This window comes from Drosophila yakuba, chromosome 2R (genome assembly GCF_016746365.2).
Source record: "Drosophila yakuba strain Tai18E2 chromosome 2R, Prin_Dyak_Tai18E2_2.1, whole genome shotgun sequence".
Classification (NCBI taxonomy): Eukaryota; Metazoa; Arthropoda; class Insecta; order Diptera; family Drosophilidae; genus Drosophila; species Drosophila yakuba.
In genome coordinates this window covers 15,570,461-15,581,200 of record NC_052528.2, presented here as the reverse complement: position 1 = coordinate 15,581,200, position 10,740 = coordinate 15,570,461, and the positions used below count along the sequence as shown (strand labels likewise).

Below are 10,740 nucleotides of genomic sequence, written 5' to 3'. Positions count from 1 at the left end.
TAAAATCAATTAAAATCACGTCTTCTTTTTTCTCATTTAAATACATTTTTTTTATAACACTTATATAAACTGTGTACAACACTTAATACTATTATTTTCATCCATTATTCACTGCAATCCACTCCAGCCCGCCAGCAGTTCATTCCATCCCCTGGCGGCCACCTGCTCATCTATCCAGCTGCGAAAGGCGGCCACATTGGTGTAAACTCCAGGAAAGTCGGGATTTGCGCAGCCCAGACCCCAGGAAACGATGCCGTACAGCCTGGCCGGACCTTCCTCCGCTGAGTAACCCACCAGTGGTCCGCCAGAGTCGCCCTGGCAACTATCGCGACCAGGACGCGCGGCGCAGATCATGCGCCGGGTGATGGGCAGCACCTGGCTATAGGCACGCCGGCACTGGCTCGACCCCACCAGATCCACGTCCACAAAACGGAGTTCCGGAGAGACCCCAACCTCGCCGCTGACTGCACTCTCCTCGGCCTGGAAGCCCCAACCGCTGACCCGCAGACGGGTGTCCGCGGTGGGTGGGTCCGTTAATGCAGCCAGTGGCACTGGCTGCAGGTGCTCCGTGAAATTGAGCCTGGCATTCAAGATGAGCAACGCCAGGTCGTTGTCGTGGCTCTGGGGATTATAGTCGCCGTGGGCGATGACCCGCTGGAGACTGAGCACATGCCCTCCACTCGCATGCCCGCTGGATCCCACTCGTACGGTGTAATCTGCACTGCTCCAGGGTTCCTCGAAGCAATGGGCCGCTGTCAGCACGGTGTCGTGCCCAATGATGGCTCCGCCGCATATGTGCCGGCCGTGCAACTGGACGGATACTTGATAGGGAAATTCTTGAATGGTGGTCACCTCGCCACCCACAATCCGCCCATCGCTGGGGGTGGGCGTGGCTCCGGCAAGTGCCACCAGTGCCATTAGGCAACATAAAAATCGCGTTGAGTACATTGTACCGTCTGACTGAATGTTACTTCCGCGTCTTGGCTTTATATCACCGGCAGTGGGTCGGAACTTATCGGTTTGTCAACAGTCTGTGTAATTAAATCTGTTTGCCATTTGCCAATTTGGGTGATATTCGCCTTATCGCCACTTCTTATTTGATTATTCACCCGAGGTGTCATATACGCGCTATCTGACTTTGACCCAATAACCTTGGCAGTTGTACACATAGCGAAATGGGTCTTTTTCATGTGTATATAAGATATATGATGTTTATACCCGTTACCCGTAGAGTAAATGGTACTGAAAATGTCACACTAAATAAAATCAGAGAAAAAGATAAAAGTGACTTCTTGTTTCAATTTGTATATCTCACACTCTGTGGATTAAAGTAAGTTGCGGCCGGGGGAAAACGAAACCCAATTAGATTGCCTGCATAATGTTCAATTACACAGGTCTCCTCCACATATTATGTAAGAAAGTCCTTGGAAGGAGGCCCACAAATCCTTCGTTTTTTGGCATGGATAAGGAGTCATATTTCACAGCTGTCCGGCCAGGAAAAGTTGATTCAGATTCAATGAATATGTTAACAACTTTGGTAGCCAGGCCAGAATAGCAGGCGAGACATGTGTATCCGCATTATTTGCATAGAGTCAGTCAGTCTACTATTTCATTATGAGATAAAACAACCTGCTGGACTTGCTGCAGTAACAGCATCAACTTATTAGTTTAGTCAAAAATGAATTGCATAAATATTCTGCAGCCAAAGGACCATGCACAGTTTCGAGATTGTGAAGAGGACGACATACGAGATACGAGATACATTTTACACAATCCGGGAGGCCAGGAAAGTCAAAGTGTCAGTGCGGGTAGGCACTAATTGTTTCATTTTGCCTGCCAGACAGTAAACAATGGCAGTGCCCACAAATATATGCTCATTCCAGTGCACATACTTGCATGTAGTTTACATTTTAACAAAATTCAATTTGCTGCTGCTGACACATGGAGGAGTGGGACTTTCAGCCTCTGCACATGCTAATTGCCTGTCCAGCAATTAATTAAACATGACAGGAGTTAATAAAATGCAGAGCAAAGGTTCCATATGCATTTCTTGTTTTATACATAATTCAGGCGATTTAACAAGTAAGTTGAATTATCGTCCTGTATGTAACGCTGTACTTTTTGCATGGGCGAAAAAAATTAACTATTTAAAATATAATTTGAAGTGAACTGTAAAACGGTTAATCGATCAGTAAAAGGCAAATGTGGTATAACTTTTTGATGCTCTAATAAAAGAATCAAATTAATTGAACTTTGATGAAAACCACTTTAATAAAGCATATTTTCATAGCACACACGTTGTATGCATTTTATAGGTTACGTAAAAGGTTTTATAAGGGCTAACATTTTATTTAGCATGTATACAAGCTTTGCAATTTGTAACTTTTTACTCCATTCAAATGGTGTATAAGAAATCTTACCTCGATTGCGGCTGTTCTTTGTTCTTCCGCAGCATTTTATTGTCGAAATTGTTCGAGTTAATTGCTTGTAATTGAGAATTCTCGCAGAAAATTCGTCACATAACTCTCGTCAGGACATAAATCTCGCGGATGTGGAGTGCTGACTGAGGTGGAGGTTAATTGCAGGGTAAAGAACATCAATTACCCACAAAAAACGCGAAAAGCAATGCGGGCAGGGGTAAGAAAAAAAGGAGGAGGAAAACGCTTTGCCGCAAACTCCTTGCTCTGCGCGCACATAAATTATGCAGTCAATTTTTTTGACTTTATTATAAAATGCGTGTTTATTATGCCATAAAAGCGAGAGCGAAGCGTGGGTCCCGAAAAAGTGTTGAAAAGTGTGGCAAAGTGTCAGCATTAAGCGCGAAATTAATTACAAACGCTTACTTAAGTTAAATATTTGAACGAAGCCTTAGCACGACAGCGCACACAGCAGTACAGCAGCAAAGAAAAGTAGCCCCGGAGCCCAAGTCAAGTAGTGAATTCGACCGGACAGGACTCTTTTTACTCCGGCCAAGAGCTGCCGGTAAGACGAGCCACTTTATCAGCCGAAACTCCACTCCGCACCACTTCAGTTCACTTTTGCAAGACGGGCGTCCAAAATATACTACAAGGATATTTTTCCCGCGCTTTTTTTTTGTGAGCCCCATTTTCTGGGCTCACTCTTTCACTCGTTTGTGTGTGTGTGTTTTTTTTTGTTGATTCTCCCTTAAGCGCAAGTTGAACATTTCATTTGTCATGCTTTTTGCTGGCGCTACAGCTTCAGCATTTACCTGGCTTCCTTTGCTTTTCAGTGCCACATCATCTCTCTTCCTCCCACGCATATGTTGCGCCAAAGTTTTTGACTGATTGTCGGGGACAGCAGCAAAAGCAGCAGCAGCAGCACAAGCAGCAGCAGCAACAACAGCAGCAACATCGAAGAAATTCTAAAAAATGTATGCCAACGGCAGCGTCAGTGGCATTGCTAACGGTAAAGTGTTGCAAATAGCTTTTTTGCGTTTTTGAATAATTTATAAGATGTGTTTACTCATGAAACCAAGTGACTAAGTGTGGCCAGAGTCGGCTGTGAGGCGAAAGTGTGTGGCTGTCGGTCAGCACTGATGGCCTGGCAAATGAAACACGATAATTTACTTAGGTGCAATGCGGTTGTTCGTTCCCAAGCGACAACTTGAGAAATGGCTGCCAACGATTTGACTGCGTGTCGCTGAAAGCGAAAAGAATGAAAAGCTTTTTACCAACAATCCGTATAACTTATTCATACAATCTGCTGCAAAAATCCTCGAGATAACCACCTACGTACGAGTACGAAAGCCATTTGCTAATTGTGCTCATTATCTGCTAAATGTGCGCAAATTTATGTGACGCACGCAGTTGCCTCACCAAACTGATTTGATTACCCGTACGTGTAGCGGAAAGTGCAAGGCCAAAAACCAAAACCAGGTGGGTGCCATCCAAAATTGAGACAATCTACCTGAAACCATAAAAAAAAAATTCTACAAAAACAGGAGCAAGGTAAAAGTCATAAAACATGTAAAATGGCAAGAAAAAAATTTCCACTCACTCTTATATTTTTCCTGCTGAAGGAGCTCATTAAAAATTCGTAGAGCGTTCTATTAAATGTTCATGTTTTGCATAAAAATAATGTTGCCCAAAAAATTAAGGCGACTGGCTACAATGAGATGAGTCCCATTTGTTGTAAAGTTTGGGGGAGTTTACACACCATGCAGTTACGAGTATGTTCTGCGGCTTGTAAATTCAATTGATTTTGTAATGAGAACGAATTTAATTACCCCATCTTAGGCCGTTCAATTCCAGAGAGCTATAAAGTGTGTAAATACTTTGAATTAGCTTAAATAAAGGGCAAGAGAATACAAATACTTATTAGTATTATTATAAAACTCCCAGCTACTATTAGATACTTTGGAAGATACATATGTTTTCGTTGGGCCAATCAAACCAATAATTTGTCAGCAGAAATAACAGCAATGACAAAGATAAACTGCAATATAAACATATAAATCAAATAACAAAAGCCACAAAAATAGCCAAAATCGTTGGGAGGAGAGGTACATATTTCGGTATTTCGAGTAACTCAACGACTAAGCAGGAAATGCCATTGAAAAACACGTAATCACATAGAACACACACACACACACACACACACACACACATTCCGGCTTATTGGGGGAGAAATCATAGAATTTCATTTCAATGGTTATCATATTTGTGAAATTTTTTTTCTATTTGTGTGTTCTGAGGGTCGAACGGTGGTCAGCGCATACAAATGCAAAACGGAAATGACATGAGGGATAAATCAGGAAATTGCTAAACATCAAATAAAGCTGATACAGCTATGTAAGTATATTGATGTAGGGAATCGAGTCGACTCGAATCCCAACGAATCGCAACGAATCGAATAGAATCGCTTGGCTTCATGTACGCAGGACAAATGTCAACGGCGATGTCAACAATTCAAAATCATTGCAGTGATGACGATGCAAACAGCTGTGCTGCTGTGGCAGTCGCTACTGTGCAACGAAAAATTCAATTTTGCAATATGACATCCGGCGGCTGGCAGACCACCAGCTCACCACCACACTACCTCACTAGCTCAGCAGCCCACACGGCGTATACTTAACGCAGCAACGCTTCAGTCAACAGGGCCGGTAGCGATTGACATGCCCCCCTCTATTCGCCATTGTTCGCCGGCTTTTTAACTGCTAATGTTACGGCTGCTGCCAACTGCTTAGGGCTGCTGACTGCTGGTAACTGGATCTTGAAACCTGCCTCCCGGATCCTGCATCCTGGCCATCTGCAACGCTGCAATGGTTTTCTGTCAAACAAGGACTTTGAATGCGCACTGCGCTGTTGTTGTACGAGCTTGTGGCGTTAGAGTCAACAGCGAAGCTTTTGGCCCTGGCCAGTTATGGCCAGGAGCAATTGGAAATTTGATAACGGAGCTGTATGAAATACTGCGTTCCGGGACGGAATTTTATTGTCTTCGCTGTGAGCTTTCGAGCTCTAACCACATTCAGTGGTAGGTTAAATTGCTGTTGTCCTTGTTTCGTTTTGAGCATTTCTATATGAAAAGGTTATATGTTTAAAATTATGTTAATTTTTCAAAGTAAAATCTTGCACCTTGCGCAGATCATTTATCACAGAACCCGGTTGTAAAACCCAAACGTGGCGCTCTCTGCAAAATGTCGCCAGGCACTTCAGCAACCTGCCTCGCTTTTTATTTAGTCGCCACCTTCAAGAGCGTACCACTCTCGTTGCAGCAGAAAAATCAGTAAATGGCACTCGAGTTGTGGCGCTTTGGAAACTTCAAGTGCGGCACGGCACAAATTGTTAGGTATCCTGCGCCGCCTCCTGCCGCCCTCTCGCTCTCGCCCACAGCACGTTGTCAGGCTGTGGCTGCGGAGGAAGGGAGACGGGGGAGTCTAGGGGAAGTGGAAAATTGTGCGAGTAAGCAGCGCAAATTTAATTACACTTAATTAAGTGCAAAAAATTCGTACAATGCTATTAAAATGTGCTTCAAAATGGCTTTGGTTTTATGTAGTCCTATATGTATGTGTGCTCTAGCAGTGTGTGTGTGTGTGTTGGTGTGTGTGTGTAAAGTAGTTTGCGAGCGCGGCTGTGTAAGTGAACGAGTGAAAATGTACTTTGCATTTATTAGAACATTTTTGCGGCACAGCCATAAAAATGCTTTGCTCTACATTAACTTCTTTTTTTGGGCTGAAGCGATAAAGTTGTGGAAGCTCTGAAGAAACCAAGAACATTGAAATGTTTTTTTTAAATCTACTATCATAAATTAGGATTTTTTAAGGACTAACTTATTTAATAAGCAAAGGATGTGTAGGAAAAACAACACAAATATATATTTATTGGATTGATTGATTTTTGTGTAAGGGTTGTTATTTTGAATGCACAGACTTAATCCAAATTTATAGTGCGACTTACTATTAATGGAGTACCTTTGTTTTTAAGCACGCAAACTTTAAAACGTTACCTTCTTAAAATATATACGTATTTTTCTTAGCTTAAAGTGTAATCTAATTTTAAATATTTTACTTTGAGCAATCATTGAGGAAAGTCTTTTCCAGTTTTGTAGTAAACGATGGTCTAGCACGCTGAATTACCTTTTGGAGGGCATTTAAATGGATAGCAGATAGCCCGAAACAATAAGAGGCATTAAAATTTTTTATTGTTCTTTCCATGGTGGTGGCTTTATGACTTATTTCCCCCCCACACCGATGCTGTTACACATAATTTCTGGCCGCTCCAAGAAAATATACATATATTTCTCTTATTTATGAGTGGCTGGCGCTGTCCGTTCGCCGTTGTTGTTGGTTATTTTGGGTTTAGCGCGTTGACAGCATGTGGCTGGAACGGCGGCTACTTAGCATCATCGCAGGATGCTGAATCCTTATTATCCTGCCACTTTCCAGTTGACGGTCTTATGCCTCCTCCACCACTACCATCGTCTCGAATTCTTGGCTCTGAAGTCTGAAGTATGGAGTGTTTTTGCTTTTGCCTCTTGCCACTGACGGCTGTTGTTATAAGCCGCTTTTAGCCGCTGCTCTGACAATCCGCGTCTGCTGCTACTTATTTTGATTAAATTTACATAATTTCTGTACCCCAATCAGCTCTTATTTCCCTTTTTTGGCTGTCATGCTAAATTCTTCTTTTTTGGTTCCGCTGCAATCGTTCGTTTTTCGCTGACCCATTAATGCATTTCGCTTGGCAGTGATATTTGCTCAATCTTTATGTTAACTCGATTGCCAATATCGTGTGCAAATATTTCAACAGCTTTCCACCACGAAAAAGAGGACTTTGTTACTATCCGCAGTCACTGCCACGCCTTGCACATCCCAACGCCCACCTAAAACCACTGACATGCCGACAGACAAAAGCGCCAGTTGAGTGTATAATTTGCGCTTTGTCTGACTGTCAACACTTTTAACCCATTTTTGTTGGTTGTACATTTTGGTTATGCAGATGGAGCGAGTACAGTAGAGATAAAGAGGATGGACGTGGTAAAACGTTACAATTTTGAGTGCAGAAACTAATCCAATCGAAATGAACTGGGAACCAAATGTGTTGCCTAGTTTTTAGGAAAGGATACTTTTTAGTTGCAATTCTTGATTCTTATTGATGCTTCACTGTAGCCACTGCATCTGCGAGTACTTTTTTATTCATTTGCTCTGCAGACTAAGACTCCGTCTCACTCTTTCCATCTTCCTCACTCTGTCTCCTACTCTTTTTTATCCATTCTATATCCATCTAGCTCTTGAAGGCCCACAATTGCACTGCGTCGAGCATTAACAGTTTTTCCACCAGTTCTGAGCTTTGCTTGGGCTGTTGGATGTTCGCTGTTGAAATAATATTTGCGATCATAATGGATTTTGGCAATTTGAATATTATTACACACGCACACATGGGGGAGAACATACAGGGACTTTTCGCAAGGGCAGGCAGTCAAATTTTTCGTTCAAAGTTAACAAACAATTTTCTTAAGTAGTCAACGCTCGGGGTAGTTTAGATTTTTGCATACTCGCATGTGTATGCAGATGAGTTTTGCGAGAGAGAACTTCATTTGCTGCTGGGGAAATTGATAAAAAAAAACCAAAAAAAAATTCGTCTACTACTCAAAGACTGTGTGGAAAGACTCCGCCCAGTGACCGAGTTAATAATGAAGTGCGTTTTGCCAAAAGTTGAATTGCAAAACCGAGAAGCGACAGAGGCGGGCAGCCGAAGGAGCAGCAAGATCACACAAAATAATAATGCCGATGGGCAAACAGTGTGTGGCATATTAGCTGGAGTTTGCCACAAACCAAACATGGCTCGCTTTGCCAGCCAACCAAACAACCGACAGACAACCAACAACCAACAGGCAACCAACAACCAATACAGGCAACAACCAGCCGAGCAAATGCAAACATTGGGCGCATTATCATTGCCGGGCAAATGACGTACAGAGATTAAATATTTACCCGACTCTGTCCGGGCACAACATGCAACACTGGAGAACGAGTATCATCCGCCCCGTTGGCTGGTGTGCCGGCATTGCGCATACGACATGTAGCCCTTGCTCAAATATTAAAAAATAAGCAGCTAGCAATACCGACTGCTACCTCCTTTGCGTTCCTTCCACAGATCCAGCTCTAGCTCCAGCTTCAGCTCCAGCTCCCTGCCAACTATGGCACATAATATTCAGTGCGTTTATACATCCATTTCCTGGCCCAAGGCTGCCGCACAGACAAACCAAGCGACCAAAAAGCCAACAAACACTGTTGACAGCAGCAAAAGTAATAAAACTTTAGGCGTTGACTGACGACTGCCTGAACTGAACTGAACTCAACTCAACTCGACTGACTGAATGAGTGATGGACTGGCGGAGTGACTGACTAACTGACTAAATGACTAACGGACTGAGTGAAATTTTTTTCGAGTCTCTGGCAGTGAAATTCCATTTGTGACCTTCAAAAAGGTTGCACATAGCTATTTGTGTTGTCCTATTTATACAGCGCTGGCAGCGAGTCAACACAGAAAAATATTAATGAGCTGCAAAAAAAGGACGAAATCAAGGCCTCAATCCCTTCACGTTCAAACAGGTTCGTTACAGCAGTTCCGCGAAGAAAAATCCAATAGATATCGGTAATGTTTTAAGTCGCAAGCCGGGAACTTTGTTACGACTTTGTTCTAGCCCCCTCCTTGCCATTTTTCATTCTCAATATTTCGCTGCTGCGGCCGCAGGAATTGACAGGAATAAAGCAAAACTGTAAAGGGAAAATTTGAAAATCCGCTTTTCTGTGTTTGTGGCAATGGACATGCTATGCATGCTGAAGCTCTGTCGTATTTATTACCAGCCACGCCCCCTGTCAATGCGCGAAGGCGGTGGGGGTGGGGAATCTATACACACACACATACCCCTACGAACATCCGAATGCCGTTTGTCGCTGCGTATTGCTACGTGCCGAATGGCAACTGGAAAACTTTTTTAATTTAAAAAAATTCTATGTTCTTCGCAGCGAGTCCAAAACCCAAGACGAAGGACGGGACAAACTGATTTTGTGTGGGGGGAACGACGCATGCGTTGCATTTGATACGCGTTCAAAGTCTGGACCAACAAAAAAAATAAATAAAAATAAAATTCACATATAAAACAGCAAGAGACAAAAAGGACTTCGGCGTTAAAAAATGCGTTTTGCCGCGAGCTGTAAAGTTAATTTACAAACGAAACATTCGAACCGGCTTTCGGCTTTCGGGTCTGGGGTGTCCATAGAATCGGGTCGTGTTTTCGAGCTCGAGTTCTGGCTCGGCTCCGGACTGGGATCCTCAAAATCCGGAATCTGGAATACGGAATCCGGGCGTCCGGGCATCCGGATGCCAACCGCAGCGGCGACGGCTGCGGCATAATAAATGCGAACATAACTCTGATTCTCCGAATGCTTAACGTCGCAGCCAGCCTTTATTGTATTTGACCTTCTCGCAGAGCGAGAGTGGGAAAAATGCGTGTGCAGCATAGTGTAGTCAGCTGGGGCAGCTGCCACCGGGCACAGTGGTGCCGGTGCATGCGAAAACTTTAAACGAACTCGTTTACAATTTCGGGATAATTGCTTAAAGGCAAGCAGCAACTATTGATACTTGTTGACATTAGAAATAACAAAAATAAATTATATTAAAATTTAGGTTTATATATTTTAAGAGTTTTCTTGGTGGAACAATCTGTCTAAACCAATTATTATTTTTGTGAGACACGAAAATAACAAAAAGAAGAATCTGTACACCATAATATTGTATCTTAACATCACAGGGTGTAAAAATCTCACCATTTAATAAAACAGTTCCTCATTTAAATGTGAACTTTTTCTATAACTTATATATTCGCTTAATATGGTTAAATAAACCCATAAAATTTGATTCAGTCCGAAACTGTGTGCCTTCCATAAAAGCTGATGTTCTCCAAGATAAAGACTCATAAATTTAAATAACATTCCCCTGTCTTTTACGAGGCAAGCTCCACTGTGCGAAGCGACGGCGAATGTTATTGAAAAGAGCTTCTCATATTTCAAAGGGACAATCACGCGTTTGACAGCCGCGAGCTGTCAATGCTGCGCTCGGCCATTCCCTTGACTATATAGTATATACATATATCTGGCCGATCGGTCTGGTGGCCAGATAGCAGGATGCTGGCATGCAGGCCCCGCTGGCGCTTTTATTATTATAAGCCATGCTGTGCATATTATATTACCCCACAAAAACTGTTAGCACATGCTTCGGG

General features: G+C 42.9%; 1 protein-coding gene across 1 annotated transcript; it reads right to left on the bottom strand.

The window, feature by feature from the left end:
* On the bottom strand, positions 1-1,159 carry LOC6530810 (trypsin beta). The gene has a single exon (XM_002091657.3). It carries the CDS (start codon positions 946-948, stop codon positions 109-111), a length of 840 nt encoding a protein of 279 aa, XP_002091693.2. The 5' UTR covers positions 949-1,159; the 3' UTR covers positions 1-108.
* Positions 1,160-10,740: the final 9,581 nt, after the last annotated feature.